The sequence below is a fragment of the Sus scrofa genome, chromosome 18 (assembly GCF_000003025.6).
Source record: "Sus scrofa isolate TJ Tabasco breed Duroc chromosome 18, Sscrofa11.1, whole genome shotgun sequence".
In the NCBI taxonomy this organism is placed as follows: Eukaryota; Metazoa; Chordata; class Mammalia; order Artiodactyla; family Suidae; genus Sus; species Sus scrofa.
The window spans coordinates 10,823,140-10,846,966 of NC_010460.4; the positions used below are offsets into that span (position 1 = coordinate 10,823,140).

At 45.6% G+C, this 23,827-nt stretch overlaps 1 protein-coding gene across 1 annotated transcript in view; it reads left to right on the forward strand.

The window, feature by feature from the left end:
• Positions 1 to 6,348, forward strand: part of KIAA1549 (KIAA1549 ortholog) — a 152,643-nt gene extending 146,295 nt beyond the window's left edge. Inside the window, exons 19-20 of the mRNA XM_021078582.1 lie at positions 1,668 to 1,813; positions 5,252 to 6,348. Of these exons, the coding sequence (XP_020934241.1) occupies positions 1,668 to 1,813; positions 5,252 to 5,506 (401 nt within the window). The 3' untranslated portion in view covers positions 5,507 to 6,348. The remainder of the gene's footprint in view (positions 1 to 1,667; positions 1,814 to 5,251) is intronic.

A 23,827-nucleotide genomic window follows, 5' to 3' on the forward strand; every position in this document is an offset into this window, starting at 1 on the left:
TCCTGTGCATTTGGTACTTGACCTATTTTTTATGTCTTTTGATCCATGAAATACCACCATGTGGTAGATTTTTATCTCCCTTTGAGAAGGAAGCGCGGAGGCTCAGTGGGAGTGGTCGCTGGGTGTCTAGGGTCGTGGGGCTTGTCATGGGCGGAGCTGGAGCAGAGATCCAGGCCTGCTGGGCGTGATGGGCCCCTTGCATCATGGGGAAGCCCATGCTGTCTCTTTAATTGCATAAAGCCGGGTACCAGGTGGAATCTGAACTGTGGTCTGAAGTATGATGTCAGCTGCTGTAAGGATTGAACACAAAGGGGAGCTTTTCTCCCTCGTTCCTTGTCTGACCCTTTAGAAAATGGGAAGGACACGGTGCCACCTTTCAGTTCTTTGCAGGATGTGTTCAAACAATGTCTGGTAGGCAAACAGAATGGATAGTTTTATTACTTTTCATACTGTTATGAACTGTTATGAATCTTCGGGAACTGCAGGTGCTCCTACAGGGTACATTTTCAAAAATGTATTTGATTCACAGAGGCTGTTGTTTAGGCAGCTGGCGTGGGACTAGACTTGAGAGTGGAGAGGGCTGCCTCCCTTACCTCCCATGCGGGACCAGTCTGAGAGCAGAGATGAGTTAGATGGTCCTTGGAGCGTTCGGACATAGGTGTCTTTCACAGCACTTACAGATCTGTTTTCCGCCTGTAATTATAGGATAGGGATGTGTTCATATGGTGAAGTCGATGGGGGGAGAAAAATGTGTTGTTTAAAGCCTGGTCCACAGAAGACTATGGCCTGTCTAAGGGTAGAATGAGCGCTAGAATCCATCTGCCTTTGCCATCAGGATGCCTGGGGGGCATCATGTCTTAAAGTTTTAATCAGGATATGACTAAATTATGAAAATGGTCTGAGTGTAACAAAAAGGTACTTCCACATCCTGAATTGAAATACAGGAGTTCCTGTTGTGGCTCAGTGGTACTGAACCTTACTTGTATCTATGAGGACATGGGTTCGATCCCAGGCCTTGCTCAGTGGGTTGAGGATCCAGTGTTGCCGTGAGCTGTGGTGTAGGTCACAAACTCGGCTCCAGCCCCGAGGTGCTGTGGCTGTGGTGTAGGCTGGTGGCTACAGCTCTGATTCGACCTCCAACCTGGGAACTTCCGTATGCTGCAGGTGCGGCCCTAAACACACACACTCACACAAACCATACACGCTCTGTCTGTTAGTGGCGGGGAGTGGCAGGGGAAGCACATTGTATTTTCAGCCCCTTGTGAGTCTTGAAGCCACAAGCAAGAAGGAGCCAGCAGGTTTCAGGTTCTTTCTGGCTCCAAAGCTTTTCACCCCTTTCTTCTGAATAAATAAGATCACCTTTATTTGTGGCCTCTGCAGGAATGAATAGAAGGGCTCTCTGTAACGCCACTTATTCTCAGCCCTTTGATGTCTGGCCAGGAAAATGCAGACATCACTATGGGCGACCGTTCTGAAAGGAAGTCAAAGCCCACGAACCAAGAAGCGCGTCTGTTTTTCTTAGGAAATGCCTCCTCTGGAGGTGGAATTGGTGCCCGTTGTGAGCAGCGCTGGTATCCCCAAGGGACTGCCATGGTCCGAGCCGCAGTGTCTCCCGGGGCAGCCTTGCTCCGGCATTGTTGACCGGACCCCTCACTGTGTCCCTCCAGGCTCCCAGATCCAGCACCTGACTCAGGTGGGAATTGCCAGCAGAATCGGAGCTCAGCCAGTGGAAATCCCACCAGGCAGAGGTGGCCAGTACGGGGGACCAGGCTGGCCTTCTTACGGGGAGGATGAAGCCGGCCGGAGAGAGGCTGTGAGTATCTTTGGGCTGGGATCATCGTCGAGAATTCAGACGTAAGCACTTAGTGTAGCTGCTGCTGCTTCTGCTTTGCGGAACTCTTTGTAAATTTACATCAAGTTTAAAAAACATTTTTTTTTCTTATTGTTGAGTTATAGTGTTCTGTCCATTTCTGCTGTAGAGCAAAGGGCCCCAGTCATCCGCACATTCTTTTTCTCACATTACCCTCCATCATGTTCCATCACAAGTGACTAGACATAGTTCCCTGTGCTGTACAGCAGGATCTCATTGCTCATCCACTCCAGATGTCACGGTTTGCATCTGCTAACCCCAAACTCCCAGCCCACCCCGTCCCTCCCCTCCCCCTCCCCCTTGACAACCACAGGTCTTTTCTCCAAGTCCACGAGTTTGTTTCTTTTCTATGGAAAGGTTCATTTGTGCCATATATTAGATTCCATATGGTATTTGCCTTTCTCTTTCTGACTTCACTTAGTATGAGAGTCTCTAGTTCCATCCATGTTGCTACAAATGGCATTATTTTGTTCTTTTTTACGGCCTAGTAATAGTCCATTGTGGATACATACCACATCTTCTTAATCCACTCATCTGTCCATGGACATTTTGGTTGTTTCCATGTCTTGGCTATTGCGAATAGTGCTGCACTGAACATAAGGGTCTTTTTCAAGGAAAGATTTGTCTGGATATATGCCCAATAGTGGGATTGCTGGGTCCTATGGTGGTTCTCTATTTAGTTTTCTGAGGTACCTCCACAGTGGTTGTACCAATTTCGATTCCCACCAATAGTGCCAGAGGGTTCCTTTTTCTCCACACCCTCTCTAGCATTTGTTATTTGTGGATTTATTAATGATGGCCCTTCTGACTGGTGTTAATTGGTACCTCATTGTAGTTTTGATTGCATTTCTCCGATAATTCGTGATGTTGAGCATTTTTCCGTATGTCTTCTTTGGAGAAATGTCTATTCAGGTCTTCTGTCCATTTTTCAAATGGGTTGTTTGTTTTGTTGCTGTTGAGTTGTATGAGTTGTTTTTATATTTTGGAGATTAGACTTCATCATTTGAAACTATTTTCTGCCATTCTATAGGTTGTCTTATTATTATTTTTTTTTTATGGTTTCCTTTGCTGTACAAAAGCTTGTCAGTTGATTAGGTCCCATTGATTTATTTTTGGTTTTATGTCTATTGCTTTGGAGACTGACCTAAGAAAACATTTGTACAGTAGATGTCAGAGAATGTTTTGCCTATGTTCTCCTCTAGGAGTTTTAAGGTGTCTTGTTTTACGTTTAAGTGTTTAAGCCATTTTGAGTTTATTTCTGTGCATCGTGTGAGGGTGTGTTCTAGTTTCATTGATTTACAGGCAGCTGTCTGGTTTTCCCAGCACCACTTGCTGAGAGAAAACTTACATAAAATTTTAACCTCCCTCACTTTCTTTTCCTTAAATGTGTATTTTTCTTGTAGTTTTTAGATGGTAGATTCCCTCTGCTCAGAGTGGGAGAGTGTTGGCCTTGAAGTTTGGGAAAGTATATACTTTTTCTTGATGGAGATGTCAGGCTTGGAGTAGTGAGTTTTAAAAAATAACTTAAAAATAGGATTTCCTTGGTGGCCTGATGGTTAAGGACTTGGCATTGTCACTGCAGCAGCATGGGTTTGATTCCTGGCCTGGGAACTTCTCATGCCACGGCCATGGCATAAAAATAAAACCACTTAAAAATAATAAAAACAATATTTATTACAGATAATCTGCTCAGAGACCTTATGACGCCTCTCCCCATTTTTTTTCCAATTACGATAAAGCATACATAGCAGAAAACTTAGCACTTGAACCATTTTGAAGTGTATACTTCAGTGGTTTTAAATGCATTCATAATATTATGCAACCATCACACCATCCGTCTCCATGGTTCTTTTGATCTTGTGAAACTGAAGCTATACCGTGAAACACTAGCTCCTCATTCGCCAGTTCCTCTAGGCAACCACCCTTTGTCTTTGAAGCAGTGAATGTGAATGTGAAAACTGGACTCGATCTTTGGGGTGATCTCTGTGTGAATATCCATGAGCTTATGGACGTGCTTGCTCACCGTTTGAGCCTGATTGTGGCTTTGTTAATGTCCTTTCCATTACGGCCACCCGAGTAGAGGTCTTTGTGCCAGGCACAATACTGGGGACACAAACCATCTTTTGGAGGGTTTTTAATCAGTCTAATCACTCCTTTAAAGAGTGGAATCAATATGGACACAGGGAATTCCTATAAATGTTTTCCTTTGTGTTTCTCAAGAACGTCACATCCAAGGGGAGTGAAGTGATGAATTTGAAAAAAAGAAGCCAAAAAAAAAAAAAAAACAAAAAAACTTTTTGTGTTATCCTTCTCACTGTGCCTCAACTTCTGTTGCACTTCACTGTCTTTCCATCAGATGCACTGAATTCCTTTTGTGGCTGGATGCATTTGCTCCGTGAAAGGAAGTTCTCTTTAGAATAGTTTCTCCCCTCTAGAGGAGAGAATAATCTTCTTGCTTTAGAATAATTCTCCCCTGAAAGATGCATTGTTATAATGTCAGGTCTCTGTGTTGCATTTGCTGACAGTTTGCTGTTTCTCTGCCCAGCTTAGTTTCATGAAGTGTTTTGAGTTTTCCTGTCAAATCCAGTGTTCCCTTGGGGGGGGGCCTCTTTGTCACGATTTGGAGAAACGAAATGTAGAAATCATTCTAGGGCTTCAATGTCATGTTTACCAGCCTATCAGGTTGCCCTTAGCACAAGAGAAACTGCAGATGGGGTGTGTGTGTGAGTGTGTGTGTGTGTGTGTGTACAAAGACAGATTTTTCACTGAGAGAAATACAAAAAAAATTACTAAAAAGTATAATTCTTGTCAAATGAATGCCCAGGTCGTCTCTACTGTGACAGTGTCAGTACAGATGACTTTTTAAAACACAGGTGCTCCAGAGCACTTACGTACGGACACAAAGAAAGGCAGCCGGACAGATAGAATGGGGAGTGACTGTGATCGCGTGGCCGCCCCGTGGGCCCAGCCTGTGTCCTCATCACGCCCTCCTTGCGTTTGGGATGCAGAGCAAAGGCAGTTGCTGTTCCCCTTGGTCTGCGTGGCAGCATCTGCTTCTCTCTTTGCACAGTATCCTCTCGCGACCCTTCCGCTCCGTGGGGCACCCCTGTCTCCATCCCTGTCCAGCCCTGCAGGTCCCTTCCTGTTTCCCCAGTTGGGTGGACGGTGCATTCATCTTTCTGTCCACCTTTAAGCACGTGTCCACTTGGCCCTCGTTAAGTCCGCGGGTCTCTTTATTGTGCACCGCAGTCCGGGAGGCCCTCTCGGAGGCCCTGAGTTGTCGGGTGGGAGGTGGGCAGAGCACCCCTGCTGCCCGTTTGCATCCTGATCTTGCTCCCGTTTTCCCGAGGGACGCGCAGTAACCTTTGCCGTGTTTTCCAGACACACGTGCTCGGCCATCAGGAGTACTCGTCCTCACCGCTCTTCCAGGCGCCAAGGACTTCAGGCCGGGAGCCCTCCGCCCCTCCCGGGAACCTGCCGCCCCGGGGGCTGCCGGGCGCCGGGCTGGCCTACCCCGCCAGCTCCACGGAAGACCTTCAGCCCGGCCACTCCTCGGCCTCGCTCATCAAAGCGATCCGCGAGGAGCTCCTGCGGCTCTCGCAGAAGCAGAGCGCCGTGCAGAACTTCTACAGCTGATCGGCCTCGCCTCCCGCATTTGCCAAGTATCTGCTTCCTGTGGAAGCAAGACTGGAAGGAAAGCAGCCGGGCGGGTGTTTGTCAGAGGACGAGCATCTCCTGGGGCCACGTGCCCGAGGAAGGCAGCAGGTTGCAATTTTAGAAGATGCCATAAGTCCGTGACAGCTTGTCATGCTTTTTCTACGTTGGCAGTTTTTGTGACCACTTGGGTAGCGTTGACGTTTCTGTACTTTAGGCCAAAAGCCAGCAGCACTTCACGAAAGACAGAGCGCGATTCTGAGCTCATGAAGTGACTGTGAGTCTCGTTTTTAAAAGGCAAAAGATGACCATGTGTAGCTGGTGTAGGGGTTAAAGGGATCGAGTGTTTCCGTGGGAAGATGTGATTCAGACTGGTTTGTACGATGAACCTGCTGCTTTGTTTTCTGAGAAGAGAGATTCGAAGACATTTTCTTAACAGCTTGATTTCCCTCTTTTCCTCCATAGGAACTTATTTTAATAGTAATATTAACAACAAGAATACCACCACTGGGAATTTAAAAAGCTACTCGTGAGAAACCAAATGATAGATTGTAGAGCCTGACGATTCCAAATGAAGCCATCATCTGCGTTTTCCTTCTATTTCTGGTGCTACAGCCCCAAGAGCCCCCTTAGCCTTGTCCGTGAAATGCAACTTTGGCTTTCTCAATGGAAGAAAAGCTTGAAGGTTTCATTTTGTTCTAAAAGGAAAAAAAGAAAAAAACAAAAAACAAACAAAAAAAACCAAACTCCCTGCATGGGAGAAAAAGCTTAATATTTATTTGGTTATTCAAAATACATATCAGAGTTTAGATTTACATTCTTAATTGTCTTTGCGGTTTGTTCATTGGCTCATGCAACTACTGGTGGCCTCTCATTGGCGTGCGTCTCTCTCTCAAGGCCAGTCCTGTAGAATGAAGCTTTCAGGGGGTCCCGAGTGAATCCTTGCACTTGGCTGATGAGTTGCTCCCCCATTATGTTTGAATGAGGAATCATACATGAGCAAAAATTATTGTGTAAAAAAAGAAAAAAATCCCAGGACCACTGGCTGGTTGTCCGTGAATACACTCCTGGTGAGCGCATCCCCTGTGTTCAGCAAAGCGGAGTCCTGGTCGGTCTCTTCGCAGTGAATCAAGAGAGGAAAGAAGAGCCTTGAGACCCTGAGGGGGTTGCTTCTAATCGCTGGGTGTATTGTGCGTGGCTCTGCTGCGTGACTGTTGCGACTGTCTCTGGGCCTGGTGGAGAGAGGCCGCCTCTCCCTGAGACTGACTCCCGAAGGGTACGTTTCTCTACTTCCCGAAGCAGAGTAAGGAAGAGAGTACCCAGGGCTGTTCTGTCTTCCAGTTCCTGAGCAAAATGAAGAAGAACAGCAGATTTTATTAGAGCAACTCATACTTTTAATTTAATAGCAGATACACAGGCAGAATGTGGGGCCCTGGCTAATTAGACTCTGTATCTGTGTCTGATTTTAAAACCCCTGAAACGGCTAAAAAAATAGGTTCCCAGCGTGTAATCATTGAGATTCAGAATCAGGTTTCAGTCCTTCCAAAATTAAGCCTGTTGTATAGACTCAGAGTCTCAGAATCCAGGAAATGTTGGTTCTGGGAAGTTGAAATGTGGCCATTTTTCATGATTACTCCTCTGAAAGGGGGCAGGGGTGCCAGGGGACAAGTCTCTAGAGGATGTCAGGTAAAGGAATGGAACTCCTTTTCAGCCCCAAAAGCGTGGGAGCGAAGCCCCCTGTCTGGACTTGGTATCTGACCTCCCGGGCTTGGTTCAATACCAGACCTACCCACTCGTGTTTGCATGTCAATCAAAAATACCAGGTTCCCGGAATGTGTACTTCAGAATCTCCATCATCCGAGCAGAGTCTATTACGGACAGCTTCGCGTGAATTCAGATTGTGCGGCAGCTGATGGAGTGAGTGTGGGCCTCTCCCCGTCCTGCCTAGGGTCCACGGGTCCGCACACACAGAGCACGCAGTCGGTTACCTCTCAGTACAGCAGAGACAGGCCTGTTTCCCTGGGGCTGCAACAGGGTTTTGAGGCCTTTTCAAACGGATGTTAGGGGATTCTGCCTGGATTTTTATTCTTAGAGCGGATACACTTTTGAATCGACACCAAGACCAAAGATGACAGAAAAGAAACAACCGGTGGTGTGTGCTGGGTGTGAGGAGGTCCGTGGGTCCTCAACACTCTCGTGCACACTCGTGCACTCAGTTTTACCATCACCAGACTCAGAACAGACTAGCTGTCGTGGGGAGCACCAGCCCAGAGGGGTCTTCAGACACTCAGCGAGCAGCTGGCTTCAACACAAGGACCTTGGGGCAGTCACATGGGGCTTTGGCGTTCCATTTATTGAAACACTGCAAAATGCAAAGTTAATTTTTACGTCTGTTGTTTTTTCCTACTTTAAAATTCGAAGTGGTGAGTAACACGAGCTATCCATTGGAATCAGAATTTGAGAGAAGATTGTTTGGAGAAATGACCATTTCAGAATCTGCTTTGTCACTCACTGACTGTCAGGTGGCTTCTCCGAGCCTCATTCCCCCTTCAGCCAAATAAGAACGGGCCTCCCCTGCGTGCCCCGCCCCCTAGGATTTCTCATTGCGAGAATCAGATGTGGTCACGTGTGCAAATGTCCCTTGAGGAGGGAGCACACAGCACTGTGAAAATGGAGAATAACATCAGAGCAAACCTAGAGGCCCCGTGTGACTCCGCTTCCTCCTCCTGTTTTGCTTTAAATTCACTTCCTTCATCATTACGTTTCAAATGGTATTTATTATGCATCTTTCTGCTCCTGATTTTCCGCTGTTTCTGGCACCAGCCTGAGCCCTGCCTTCTGAGATCTTAGAATCTGAATCAGACAACACGGACGGGTATAAAAGATGGAAGGAAAAATAACGCGTTGTAAACTTCGTAGAATATGCTGACTGTGCATCAGTGCATCAGGTGCTCAGGAGGAGAAATGGAGGTTGCACATTTGGAAACATCGGGATCGTGGAAAGAAGCCAGTGTGAGAATTGACTTTAAGGACGACAACCATGACAACGACGACGGGCGCTTCCCAGGTGCATGATGAGATGGTGTGAGAAGAGCTGAAGCAGGCCTGGAGAGGGCCTGGAGAAGGATGTGGAAAATGGGTGAAGCTGCCATTGAAAATAACCTTGATCCTGATTGGCTACGCTATGGAGACAAGATCCCGTGTGCACCATGGAGGGAGTTTTATAAAAGGAGGGAGTGATGCCTTGAGGACAGATACAGTCGCAGCCTACAGGGAGAAAATGACCAGACCTGGGAGGAAGGTCTGCAGCGGAGGAGATGGATTCTGGAGGGGAGGGGCGCGTACCCGGAACCCCGGGAGGACCGATGTCACGTGTGAAAACAGTGAGACTTCCCCCGAGCTCCGCTGCTTTGGAGCAGATCTTGGGGCTCAGCCATTCGGCTACATTGAATCCTTTGTGGAGCATAGTGGGTTATAAATAAATACATTTGACTTCTTTACAGCTACCTATACGTTTTCCTCCAAATTGTATTGGATTTCAGCGCGTGTTTGCGTGGCGGTGGTATGTGGCTTTTGAGCAGCAGACGAAGCCGGTTTTTGCCAACCAGATTTTTCAGGGCACAAGGCCTGTGACGCAGAGCACAGGTGAAGGGACGCCTGGAGGCTGTGGGCCCAAGCAGGTAATTCTGTGCTTTATGAGCCTCCTGTTGAACTGTGTACAGGGTCGGTATGTACTGCGTTCGTGCAATTCTTAGTGTTCCAGTGACCAAACCAGTCCCGTGGACACTGATTTGCATTTGCAGTATTTCAGGAGTTAATCATTAAATACATTTCTCTATCCTTTTTCATGTGAGAGTCCTAGACACGAATGAATTTGTCGGTTGGAAGCTGGTTCGGGTTCAGGGGTGGGGGGTGGGGAGGGGCTCCGGTATCGCAGCCGCTTTCACGGTGGATGTTTTAGCCGATGATTTCATTTCTACCTCCAGAGCAAGTCCTCAAAGCCCGTGTCCATTTGTCCCCCTTTGCCTCAGGCAGGAGCTTGAGGAAGTTCACTTCTGCACCTGCACGTAGGCCATTTGAACACAAAACACGTTTTTATGGGACGGTAACCTGAACTTCGTTTTTACGTGTAACCCAGCACCGTAACAGACATTCTTACAACAGGTGAGTGGGGATGGTGTGCACACCTGCGGTAGTACACTCATACCCCACACGAGGCTGACGTTTGTTACCTAGTGAACAAGAGGTGTGTGCCTGTTGGGTGGGTTTTGATGTCTTTGGAGGTGATTTTCAGTGTTTAAACCAGGACTCCTTTCTCTGAGCATGAAAGAGACTTGAAAACCGAAACCTCACGGTACGATCCTCATCCCCTGCTGTGTGTGGATCAGTGCACTTGACAGTGGCTCTCAACACGCAGCAGCATTGGCATTCAGGAGAAGAATATCACATGCCTTGGAAACATGAGACAGAGTTGGGAACCCGCGAGCAGGTGAACGAAGGCGGAATGTCTCCGTCTGAGGCACGTCCGCCCCGATGACTTTCCCACAGGGTAGACACTCGTGCAGCCTCTTCGCTTTTCCTCCTTCCTCTGAGTTTTTCTGCTCTGGGGCCACTTCACGTTTAAAGAAAGAGGAGATAAGCATGGAGTTCCCGTTGTGGCTCAGTGAAATGAACCTAACATCCATGAGGACGCGGGTTCCATCCCTGGCCTCGCTTAGCGGGTTAAGGGTCCGGCGTTGCCCTGAGCTGTGGTGCAGGTTGCGGACTCGGCTTGGGTTGGGTGTTGCTGTGGCTGTGGCACAGGCCAGCAGCTACAGCTCTGATTTGACCCCTAGCCTGGGACCCTCCATGTGCCGCAGGTGCGACCCTAAAAAGACAAGAAAGAAAAAAAAAATTAGAAAGGGATAAGTAGAAAGGACAGAGGGAAAAATGGCAGTGATTTGGGTCTCGAGGTCCCCGATTCCACGACCTCTTCCTGGAGGACTTGCAGCAGCGCGAACAGCCCTTTCTCATGCCCACCGGACTTCACACTTCACAGCTTGACTCCCTAAGTGTACAAGGTGGGACTAGAACAGGGCCAGGTCCTAGCCAGGCTCCCTGCGCTGTTCCTCCCGCAGATGGGGGGCAGGGAGAAGGCACTCGGGGAACAGAGGCTCCAGCAGTGGGCTCAGTTGCTCTAAGCAGTGGAGGGCTCGTTTCAGAAAAGGACAGCAGGAGCTCAGTGTTGCTGCCTCCGGGGCATCATCTAGGGAGCGTGGAGATGGGGCGAGCCTCACCCTTGCACGAAAGGCTGCTTAGCCGCTCTGGGAGCGGCCCCTTGTTTCCTCCGACTTGTCACGGTCCATGTTCTTCTGACTCTCCCTGCACTCTTGTTCCTAGGTTATGTGTGTTAATGTACGAAATGCAGAGTAAATTGAGGCTGCTCTTGGCCTCAATCCTGCAACTTGAACTTGACAATCATGGTTTGCTGGTCTCAGACGGGCCCTTAAATTTCAGTATGGGTATATGATGTAGTAAGCGAACCCTCCCTTCTCTTTGTCGGTTATGTTTCTACCCTTCAATTAGCTGCACTGTTTTCTAATGTGCTGTAGAGTTTTTGAGATAATTTATCCAAGTGTTTGGTTTCCATGTTTACAATTTATACAGCTTTCCTAGCGTTTTAAATGGAAATGTCAATAAATGCTCTGAATTGATGTCAAGTGATATTTTGTTTATTTCCTTTGCACCCGTGCTCTTTCTCTCATTTGTAAAATGTGCATGTTGAATGAGAGAGTTTTTGTTCTCGGACTTGGGTGTTTCTCATGAGAACACCTCGTCCTTCGATTGTCCCAGGAATTAAGTTGAAAGTGGTCTTTTGCGTGTGTGGGATTTGCAGCACTGCGGTCACTCACATTGGTCGGTGCCCTCCCTTCTACTCGCTGTTCTGCTTTTCCATTTCCCGCTAATTAACACTGAGGCTTCCACTAAGGGCAGATTCATTTTGGAATTAAATGATTAGGACTACAGCTGGAAAGATCTCTGGGAAGAGCGACATCTGTACCGTCTTGAAAGGTAATAGGACGAACCTGGAGTTGTTGATGAAACTCAAGAAAATTAAAAAAAAAAGGAGCTCCCGTCGTGGCGCAGTGGTTAACGAATCCGACTAGGAACCATGAGGTTGCGGGTTCGATCCCTGCCCTTGCTCAGTGGGTTAAGGATCCGGCGTTGCTGTGAGCTGTGGTGTAGGTTGCAGACGCGGCTCGGATCCCGCGTTGCTGTGGCTCTGGCGTAGGCCGGTGGCTACAGCTCCAATTCAACCCCTAGCCTGGGAACCTCCATATGCCGCGGGAACGGCCCAAGAAATAGCAACAACAACAACAACAACACAAAAAGACAAAAAAAAAAAAAAAAAAAGAAAATTAAAAAAAAAAAAACCCTTGAACCTGAGAAAAGCAAAAGGAGCTATGAAACGCAGGGGAGCACGACAAAGGAATGAAATGAAGCCTGGACAGGATTCTGGAACAAGAGCAACACCAAAAAAAAGGTTATCAGTGGAAAAAAAAAAAAAGGTGAAATCCAAATAACGTCTCTAGCTTAGTTAGTTGTATTGTGCAAAGCTTTTGGTTTTCTTAGGGGGAGCTGCATAGAAGGTGCACAGAAACACATTATTTTTGCAGTTTTTCCTCTCAATCTAAAATTAATTGAAAATTTAACAAATTGGGTAGAAATAAAGCCTGTAGGCCCCTGCAGAGACTGATACAGCCTGCTCTGGGCATCCAGGACCTGCTATTCTTCTCAAGGCAGCCAATTCCTGCTGACATAGAAACCACCGTTAGTAGCTGCAAGTTTCAGTTGTCCTGTGGTGCAGCAAGTTAAGAGTCTGGCGTTGTCTGCAGTGGCCTGGGTTGCTGCTGCAGCACAGGTTCGATGCCTGGCCTGGGAACTTGAACGTGCTGTAGGTGTGGCCAAAAAACAACAATTGCAGATCTTGACAGAAAATAAGCCTTTATGAAGGAGAGTTCTCAGGCTCAACCAAAAGCAGAATTTGAACCTAAACATTAGAGAAAATTAGGCCCCTGAAGAAACCTGAAAGAAAATGTTTCAGCTGTTTAAAGAGGTTGAACAGGAGTTCCCATTGTGGCTCAGTGGTTAACGAATCCGACTAGGAACGATGAGGTTGCGAGTTTGATCCCTGGCCTCGCCCAGTGGGTTAAGGACCTGGCGTTGCTGTGAGCTGTGGTGTAGGTTGCGGACTTGGCTCGGATCTTGCGTTGCTGTGGCTCTGGTGTAGGCTGGCAGCTACAGCTCCAATTTGACCCTGGCCTGGGAACCTCCATATGCCGAGGGAGTGGCCCAAGAAATGGCAAAAAGACAGAAAAATAAAATAAAGAGGTTGAACAAATAAGAGTTCCCCCTGTGGCACAACAGGGTTGGTGGTGTCTCTGGAGCCCTGGGACACAAGTTCAATCCCTGGCCCAGCACAGTGGGTTAGGGATCCAGCTTTGACCCGGCTGTGGCATGGGTCACAGCTGTGGCTTGCATCTGAACCCTGGCCCAGGAGCGCCATATGCTGGGGAGTGGCCAAAAAAACCTGGTAAACAGGAGGAGAACGGATTACAGGAAAATTTAAGCACATTTAACAAAACCGAAAAATAATCCTTGAGAGAAGAATAAAGGGGTTTAAAAACATACGTATTTACACACAATGACCAGATACTCTCTAGTATTTTAGATGTAGCTGAAGAAATAACTATAGTAGTTTTAGTATGTCTTTATATTATGTCTTTTCAACTCAATGAATTTTACTGCATTTTAGTTGTACAGTGATCATCACAACCCAGTTTGATAGCACTTCCATCCAAACCTCCAGCTCATCCCCTCACCCCCCAAACCTGTCTCCTTTGGGAACCATACATTTTTCCAAGTCTGTGAGTCAGTATCTGCTCTGCAAAGAAGTTCATTGTGTCCTTTTTTTAGATTCCACATGTAAGTGGGAGCATAGGACGTCGGTGTCTCACTGTCTGACCCCTGTCACTCAGCATGATCGTTTCTAGGTTCTTAGGTGTTGCTGCAGATGCCATTATTTCTTTCCTTGTCGTGGCTGAGCTTTCGATTATGTTTTAATATACTTTAGGTTCAAAACGAAACCTGTAGATTGACGGGTACACCTCATTTCCTTCAGAGATAGCATATGCTCTGAAGGTAGAAAGGTTCGAAACGGTAGAAGAACAAGGAGTTGGGAGAAGGAGCCGAGACCCAGGCTGGTCCCACCCTCAGCGTCTGACCGCTGCATTGACGTGAATATGCGCTAAACTGTAATTGGCGTTTCTTGTCCCTCTTTCTCCTCTTCCACGTTGCACCTGCCAAGACAGCTTAAGGTAAAAAGCAAATAAGAAACAATGACAAGAAGAGAAAGCCTTTGGTCCAGTGCCTGGGTTAGCGAGTTAATGAAACGATTTAATTGTTGTTGCACCGTGTGCTGTTTATCTAGTGCCTTTCTGCCTCCAAAGGTCTCCCTCGCTTTTCTGGCTACTCCCTCCTGGAGGAATAAATAGAGGTGGTGTGTGTGTGTGTGTGTGTGTGTGTGTGTGTGTGTGTGTGTAGAGAGTCTGGCAAAATTACAGACACAAGTCTAGGTAATCCATATTTATGTAGTGAAACTACTCTTTGTTGTACTTGTGCCAAAAGATAGCTTTACAGAAGCGTGTAGTGGAATGTATCTCAGACTCCTTTGGTCAAGTTGCTTTTAGAGACCGTGGGACATGGATGGTTATGTCAGTACCTGGGAAATACCAGTTAGTGTGGTATTTCGATTTTGATTCTGTGATGTGATGATATACCTCAAATTAGTGATTTCTTTTTTCTTTTTTTGTTTTTTAGGGCTGTACTCCTGGCATATGCATGTTCCCAGGATAGGGGTCGAATCAGAGCTACAGGGGCTGGCCTACACCACAGCCACAGCAACGCCAGATCAGAGCCGCATCTGCGACTTACGCCACAGCTCACGGCAACACCAGATCCTCAACCCACTGAACGAGGTCGGGGCTCAAACCTGCATCCTTATGGATACTAGTTGGGTGTGTTACTGCTGAGCCACGACAAAAACTCCCAAATCAGTGGTTTCTTTCATTTCATTCATTTTATAATGCTGAGATTCTTCTCAAGAAAACATTAGTACAAAGAGTTAAGAGAAGAATGGCTTAAAAACTAAAATGGAATTGCCTCACTTTCAGTACAAATGAATGTGGGTCTTTCCTCCCCAGAGTAGTTCAGCACTGTGACTGCTTTTGAAGAGCAGCAGGGATGTTCTATTTTTAGCAGAATTCAGAAGTAGTTATACCCTTTAGAAATTCGTAAAGTTACAAGAGAGAGAAATAACTGCTCAGATTTGAAGCCCAAGGACTGTTATGTGTTTAGACACTTACGTTTCCCTGACCCTGTTCTGTTTGGATTCCTTGCAAGACAAATCTGATACACAATTAGGAGTAAAGTTCGTTTGTTTGTTTGTCTTTTAAAGATGTAAGTAGGAGTTGCTGTCATGGCTCAGCAATAACAAATCTGTCTAGGATCCTTGAGGACACAGGTTCAATCCCTGGCCTCACTGGTTAAGGATCCTGCATTGCTGTGGCTGTGGTGTAGGCCAGCAGGTACAGCTCCAATTTGACCCCTAGCCTGGGAACGTCCATATGCTGCAGGTGTGGTCCTAAAAAGAAAAACAAACAAACAAACAAACAAAAACCAAACCTCCATATGCCACGGGAGCGGCCCAAGAAATAGCAAAAAAAAAGACAAAAAAAAAAAAAAGAACATCATATTACTAATAGCTAGTCTATTAACCATCAACTTTTTTTTTTTTTTACTTTTTTTGGCCAAGATGCGCATTAACGAAAAAGGAAATAAACGCCACTATAATTTCACCATTAGATACTGCAATCAAAATTTTAATAAAAAATTTTTAAAATAAAGAATCTCAACCGATTTAATCTTGTGACGTGACGGGACTGATCAGGATGATGCACTTTCGAATTGATTTTATCATAAGCTGTTGACTTAGATTCCAGAGTATACAGGGGCGGGGGAAGGTCAGGAGGAGGGCAAAAGGATTAGAACTGATACAGGATGTAATCTGGAAAGAAAGCCGTTGGGGGGGGGGACAGGGAGGGTGCCTGGGAATCTTCAGCTACTGGAGGAAAGTGGTGCCATGACCTTGAGAACCCCACCTCTTCGTGCCTAATTCTCTGCTCCATTGCGGGGGGGCGGGTACTGCCTGATTGACCTCTTGACACAGGTCATGGAATTTTGCAGGGACCCTCCCCTGAGGGATGCTCGTAGCTGGAATAGAGGACTTCATGGATAGAGAGAGCAGGTCCAGAAAGTGAGATTCCATTTCCAGACTTTGGCTTTTTTTTTTTTTTTTTTTAATTTTTTCTCACTGTACAGCAAGGGGATCAAGTTATCCTTACTTTTTTCCCCCACCCTTTGTTCTGTTGCAATATGAGTAGTATCTAGACATAGTTCTCAATGCTGCTCAGCAGGATCTCCTTGTAATCTATTCCAAGTTGTGTCTGATAAGCCCAAGCTCCTGATCCCTCCCACTCCCTCCCTGACCCGTCAGGCAGCCACAAGTCTCTTCTCCAAGTCCATGATTTTCTTTTCTGAGGAGATGTTCATTTGTGCTGGATATTAGATTCCAGTTATAAGTGATATCATATGGTATTTGTCTTTGTCTTTCTGGCTCATTTCACTCAGGATGAGAGTCTCTGGTTCCATCCATGTTGCTGCAAATGGCATTATGTCATTTTTTATGGCTGAGTAGTATTCCATTGTGTATATATACCACATCTTCTGAATCCAGTCATCTGTTGATGGACATTTGGGTTGTTTCCATGTCCTGGCTATTGTGAATAGAGCTGCAATGAACGTGTGGGTGCATGTTTCTCTTTTAAGTAGAGTTTCCAGACTTTGGCTTTAATGCAGGTAACTTAAATGTGTCTGCCCACAGACTGCCTTGAGGGGAGACCCTTGAGAAAAGTGTCTGCCTTAATGTCTTTCTTTCTTTCTTTCTTTCTTTCTTTTTTGGTCTTTTTAGGGCTGCACCTGCAGCAGCATATGGGAGTTCCCAGGCTAGGGATCGAATTAAAGCTGCAGCTGCCAGCCTACACCACAGCCACTGCAATGCCAGATCCAAGGCACTTTTACAACCTACACCACAGATCACAGCAATGTCGGATCCTTAACCTACTGAGCAAGATCAGGGCTCAAACCTGCGTCCTCATGGATACTAGTCGGGTTCATTACCACTGAGCCACAAGGGGAACTCTCACCTTGATGTCTTTCCCTTCACTGGCTAATTAGGCCTACACATCAAATCCCCATAATGCATTTCCTGCCCTGGCTGCTCACCTTCTCCACCCCACTTCTTGATGGATGGGCCAACAGAAGCATCTCAACTCCTTCTGGAGGGTCAAAAGCGGGCTTTGGCCCGTGACAAGTTCTCATGGCCCGTAACCTTGCCGCAACCCCTTTCTGGATAATTGAGGTTTCTATCTTCTGGAGGTTACTGGCCCCTCCCTGGACCTCAGGAGTTAGGGTGAGTGTGCTCTTCGAATCAGTGGGTGCAGAGAGACTGAATTTGATACGTCTCAGAATGTGGAAGGGTGGTATTGTGATGCGTGGCAATCAAAATCACAAATGATATTGTCAGGCTACAACACAAGCAAGAGGCATCAACAAAGTTTCATTTATTCCTACTAAATTTAAAGTCCTACTTGTAGATTTGGAGACTCTATAATATGCATATGTGATAAAGGGGACATGGTCTGACAGGACCTAGAAAAAGATCTGATTGATGTGTTACGGATCATTGGGAACACTGAGGATGTTGGGGAACAACCCAGACGTAGGCATTATAAATAGAAATATATTGCCCTCTAAGAATTTCTATCTCCCAGGCTGGTTCTTTGAAGAAGATAGGTGCCCCAGTTTGAGAGCAATGCTTATGAACTAGATGGAGAGACTGGGGAAAAGGGAGCCAGAATGTCAGGAGCGGAAACCGTGTCATTCAAGGAAGAAATGAAGAAACATGGAGTAAAGACAGAAGTAAGTGAGAGGCTGGGATTCAGAGGGTGATGGGGAAATAGATGTTCAGAGGAGCAGGGCCCTTGTCCTGTGGCGTAAGGAGGGAAAACCCACACAGCCCGGATTCAGGTCAGTCCGTAGAGATGCAAAAACAGCCTTTCTGCTGTGGAGGAAAATTAATTTCAAGTGACCTTGTTACCATTTCTTTACATTTATTAGCTTAGGCAGCAAGAACACTGTTTCATAGGAAATGGTCTAATTTTGTGCTTGTGTAAAGACGAATTCTGCTTTATTTTCCCTGGCTGGAAAGATAGAGTCATAGCAATAGAATCTGTTAGTTGAGCTAACAGAAGGACTGCGCGACACAGGGGTAGTTCTTCTCTTAATTTGGGATGGCCCAGAATACGGCCTGTCTTGGCGCATCTTCCACGGGAGTTTGAGAAGGATGTGTGGTCTGCTGTGGTTGGATGGAGGCATCTGTAAATGTCAATTAAATTCCATTGGTGGATGGTGCCCTTCTCTTCCGCTGTGTCCTTACCTCATTTCCTGCCTGCTGGCTTTGTCAGTTACGGATGGCGGGGTGTTGAAGTCTCCAGCGATAACAGGGGATTCATCTGTTTCTCCTGCAGTTCTATCAGTTTTTGCCTCACATATTTTATTGCCCTGTTGTTAAGAGTATATCCATTAAGGATTGCAATACTGTCTTGGAAAATTGGCCCCTTTATCATTTTATAATGCTGTTCTTTTTCCCTGATAAATTTCCTTCTCTGCATTCTGCACTGTCTAAAATGAATATAACTGCACCAGCTTTCTTTTGATTTGCTCGAGCATGGTGTATCTTTTGCCATCTCTTTGCATTTAATCTACGTCTTTGTATTTAAAGTGGGTTTCTTATAGAAACATATAGTTGGTCTTGTTTTTTATTTCTGTTTATTCCGATAGTCTTTTCTTTGATTTATTTAGACCATTCTCCTTTAAAGTGATTCTGGGGAGTTCCCATCATGGCTCAGTGGTTAATGAATCCAACTAGTATCCATGAAGACGAGGGTTCGATCCCTGGCCTTGCTCAGTGGGTTAAGGATCCCGTGTTGCTGTGAGCTGCGGTGTAGGTTGCAGATGTGACTCAGATCTGGCATTGCTGTGGCGGGGGTGTAGGCCAGCAGCCGTAGCTCCGATTAGATCCCTACTCTGGGAACCTCCATATGCCGCGGGTGTGGCCCTAAAAAGACAAAAAGTCAAAAATAATAAATACATAAAGTGATTCAGCACATGTTTGCCGTGCTTGTTACTGTTTTCATTCTTGCTCTTGATGTCTGTTTTTCATCTTCCACTCTTTTATTGCCTTCTAGTTTTATGAATATTTTATATCAGTCTGTTTCTCTCCTCTCTTAACCTATCAATTTTACTTCTGTTTTCATTTTTTTTTTTGAAGGCAGTTGCCCTAGAGTTTGCAACATATGTTTATGACTAATCCAAGTCCACTTGCAGATAACGATACGCTGCTTCACAGGTGGCAAAAATTCCTTCTAACAAAGTTTCAAGCTCTTTACATGGAAGCTGCAAGGCATGGTGGCGGTCAATTCACAACTAAGTACAAACACACGTGCCACCCAGACATACGTGTTCACGTATATAGTGTTGCTTGCCGTCACTATACAGCTTTTTCAAACAGCTCGCAACATTTGGGTAGAATTCCTTTCAGGCTTTTCCCTGTGCCTCTTTTTTTGTTTGTTTTTTTGTTTGTTTGTTTGTTTGTTTGTTTTTTTAAGGCTGCACCTGTGGCATATGGAAGTTCCCTGGCTAGGGGTCAAATCGGAGCTACAGTGGGGTCCTTGAACCCACTGAGCAGGCCAGGGATTGAACCCACATTCTCATGGATACTAGTCAGGCTCATTACTGAGCCACAATGAGAACTTCCTCCCTACGCTGCTTATTTTACCGAGCTGAGGGGCATAGACTCTAGGTACCGTCTTCTGTCCCGTTTTCTTTCTTGAGCACTGTCATAAACATTTTCTCATGTCACTAAAATCTGTTTTTGGAGTTCCGTGTGGCGCAGTGGTTAACAAATCCGACTAGGAACCATGAGGTTGCGGGTTCGGTCCTGCCTTGCTCAGTGGGTTAACGATCCGGCGTTGCCGTGAGCTGTGTGTAGTTGCAGACGCGGCTCGGATCCCGCGTTGCTGTGGCTCTGGCGTAGGCCGTGGCTACAGCTCTGATTCGACCCTAGCCTGGGAACTCCATATGCACGGAGCGGCCAAAAAAACAATAATAACAACAACAACAACAACAAAAAAAAAAAAAAAAAAAAAAAAAATCTGTTTTTATCCATCATTCTATGTCTAAGTAGACATAACCCCCCCCCCACATTCTCGTGCAATTCATTATTTACCCTCTAGCCTCCGTGCGTCTGAGTTAATTTCTTTACGAAACACATCTTTTCCTTTAGCAACGTGATGGCGTTGGTTTCTTTGTAAAGGTTTGTGGCTGGCATTCCTGTTTCCTTTCATACTTCGACAAAGAATTTCTGGTTCTTTCATAACATGGCCTGAATTTGGAAAGTCTGGAGGCTTGGAGACCAGGGTGTCAGCCTGGTGGGGTGAGGCACGTGTTCCGCCCTGCAGTCTGGCTGTATATCCTCCCGTGACCAAAGCGGCTCATGTTTTTTGTGCATAATGGTGCTTTCTGTGGACCTACCACCATTCAGCCATCTCCCAATGTTAAGCACTTGGTTGTTTCTAATGTTTTACTCTTGTGAAATAACAGTGTGCTAAATATTTTTGTGTGTAAATTGTCTAATTTTCAGATTATTTCCTTAGAAAAAATTCCTAGCAGTGAAATTCCTGAGGTGCGTGGTCTGAATGGATGTAAAAAGTCTTGTCATGTTATCAATTATTTTTCAGATGTCCCGAGTCAATATCTATTCTCTGGGTCACTTTTTTTTTTTTTTTTTTTTTTTTGTCTTTTTAGGCCTATGGAGGTTCCCAGGCTAGGGGTCCAATTGGAGCTGTAGATGCCGGCCTACACCACAGCCACAGCAACAAGGGATCCAAGCCGCATCTGTGACCTACACCACAGCTCATGGCATTGCTGAATCCTTAACCCACTGAGTGAGGCCAGGGATTGAACCCATGTCCTCATAGATCCTAGTCAGGTTCGTTACCTGCTGAGCCATTTAGGAAACTCCTCAATCCATATGAATTTTAAGAGGCTTTTTCATAGTGTAATGAACATCATTTCCTAGAAGTCACCAAGCGAAGCCAGGTCATCTTTCTCAAGGCGTAGCTAAGTGTGTGTGTGTGTGTGTGTGTATGTGTGTGTGTGTGAGAGAGAGAGAGGGAGGGAAATGGAATATACTGGCCTCTAAGATCCCTTCCAACTCCGATTCTGTGTCTCACTACATTGACCCAGTATCCCAGGCAGTCTTATTGAGGAGGTTTTAATGCAGAGCATTCCAAGCCTGGAAAGGATCCGATTTATTATTATTAATGTTTTTAATCCGAGCTGAGCTCCTTAGACCCATGTGACTTTGATCAACTCATGGCATCTGCTTGGATTTCACTGAAACCCACAGATGCACATAAAAATAATTTATGTAGATAACATTCAAGTTACACTAAATGTCTCTGGGCAAAACATTTTTTTACTGTTATCACATGGTACACTTTAAACACACAATTTTTGTCCATCACACCTCAGGGAAGCTGAAAAAAGATAAAAACATTGTCATCCTCAGAGCGTCATGGATCTGACTTGTCTTACAGGCGACTTCCTTGCCTTGCACAGAGCTTATCTACTTGGCCCCTCGCCAGCCCCCACCCCACCCCCAGCCCAGGGTTTTGCAAAGGGAATGGGCTTGAGAAGCTAGGGGCGACAGGTTGGTTTGCTCCTGTTAAGCTGGCTGCCTTCCATGTGGCTTTATCCACATCTCTGAGTGCAAATTGGAGATGCTGTGGCCTCTGGGAGGTTCCATTTGTCTCCTGGAAAATTTTACACTTGCAGTCATATATCAAGTCTGCAAAAATTATTTTCTCTTTTTAGGGCTGCACCAGCAGCATATGGAAGTTCCCAGGCTAGGGGTCAAATCGGAGCTGCCAGCCTACACCCAAGCCACAGCAACACCAGATCTGAGCCTCATCTGTGACCTACACTGCAGCTCATGGCAACTTGGGATCCTCTGCCTACTGAGCGAGGCCAGGGATCGAACCCACGTCCTCTCGGATACTAGTCTGGGTCTTAACCCACTGAGCCACAATGGGAGTGCCTGAAAAATTATTTAAAATATTAAAAATGATTTTTAAATTATTAGAAACCCCTGCATCCCTGGCATTTACTTTCCAGTGTTTGACAGAATAACAGTGGTCTGAAATAGCTTTAATATAAGCTTCGTAGGTCACAATGTCTGAGGTTTTCACACCCTCTGAGCAAGGAACACAGCTGTCATCCAGTCCCTGGTCCACTCTGTTGTTCTTACTGCGAGGACAGACTTTGAGAACTGACCTGTTGAAGCTGCATTTTGGTTCATTTCCGGGAAAAACACACTGAGGTCCCATCATAGTTCCAAAAAGATCCATCAGATTTGCTCTTTTGAATCAAACAGTTTCTCCCCAGGTCCCCAATCCTGGCAAAATCTTGGCATATCTGAAGGCGGGAGAATTCTGCTCTGGAGCCAGGAATATAGTAACAGGGCAGTACGTTTTATTTTTTAATTCAGCTAAAATGCACAGCTGCCTAGAATTTCATTCATGGCTGACCTTTAAAAAAACATTGAGACAATGTTTGCTAACTCTGAGACAAATCAATAGCAATACTGTTTTTAGACCTGGGAGAAAATTGAATTCAATAAATTGAATTCAGTATCTAAGACTGGGAATGCTGTGCATACTGGTGTTGGATGAGACATGGGTATGACAGACGCCTCTCCCGGAACGGGGAACTAGAAAGAAACAACAAAAAGTCAATGTTAATTTCTTTTTTAAAAAAATTTTGTATTACTCAAATGAATTTATCACATCCGTAGTTGTATAATGATCATAGCAATCTGATTTCACAGGATTTCCATCCCACAGCCCAGGCACATCCCCCCACCCCCAAACTGTCTCCTCCGGAGACCATAAGTTTTTCAATGTCTGTGAGTCAGCATCTGTTCTGCAAAGAAGTTCAGTCTGTCCTTTTTTCAGATTCCACATGTCAGTGAAAGCATTGGATGTTGGTGTCTCATTGTATGGCTGACTTCACTTAGCATGATAGTTTCTAGGTCCATCCATGTTGCAAAAAATGCTGGTATTTCGTTCTTTTTGATGGCTGAGTAATATTCCATTGTGTGTATGTACCACATCTTCTGGACCCACTCCTCTGTCTATGGACATTCAGTTGTTTCCATGTCTTGGCTATTGTAAATAGTGCTGCAATGAACATCGGAGTACATGTGTCTCTGTGAGTCGCGGTTTTCTCTGGGTAGATGCCCAGGAGTGGGATTGCTGGATCCAATGGTAGTTCTATGTTTAGTTTTCTGAGGCATGTCCATACTGCTTTCCACAGTGGTTGCACCAATTGACAATCCCACCAACAGTGTACTAGGGTTCCTTTTTCTCCACACCCTCTCCAGCACTTCTTGTTTGTAGACTTTGGGATGGCCATTCTGGCTGGTGTAAGGTGGTACCTCACAGTGGTTTTGATTTGCATGTCTCTAATAATGAGTGATGTTGAACATCTTTTCATGTGTTTCTTGGCCATCTGTATGTCTTCTTTGGAGAACTGTCTTTAGATCATCTGCCCATTTTTGGATGGGGTTGTTTGTTTTTTTGGTATGGAGCTACAGAAGGTGTTTATAAATTTTGGAGAGGAATCCCTTGTCAGTCGATTCACTTGCAAAGATTTTCTCCCATTCTGTGGGTTGTCTTTTTGTGTTGTTTAGGGTTTCCTTTGCTGTGCAGAAACTTTGAAGTTTGATTAGATCCCATTTGTTTATTTTTGTTTTTACTGTCAATACTCTGAGAAGACGTTGCTGTCGTTTATGTCAGAGAGTGTTTGGCCTATGTTTTCCTCTAGGAGTTTGACAGCGTCTGGTCTTCTATCTAGGTCTTTAATCCATTTGGAGTTGATTTTTGTGTATGGTGTCAGGGAGTGTTCTAATTTCATTCTTTTCCATGTGGCTGTCCAGTTTTCCCAGCACCACTTATTGAACAAGCTGTCCTTTCTCCATTGTATATTCTTGCCTCCTTTGTCATAGATTAGTCGGCTGTAGGT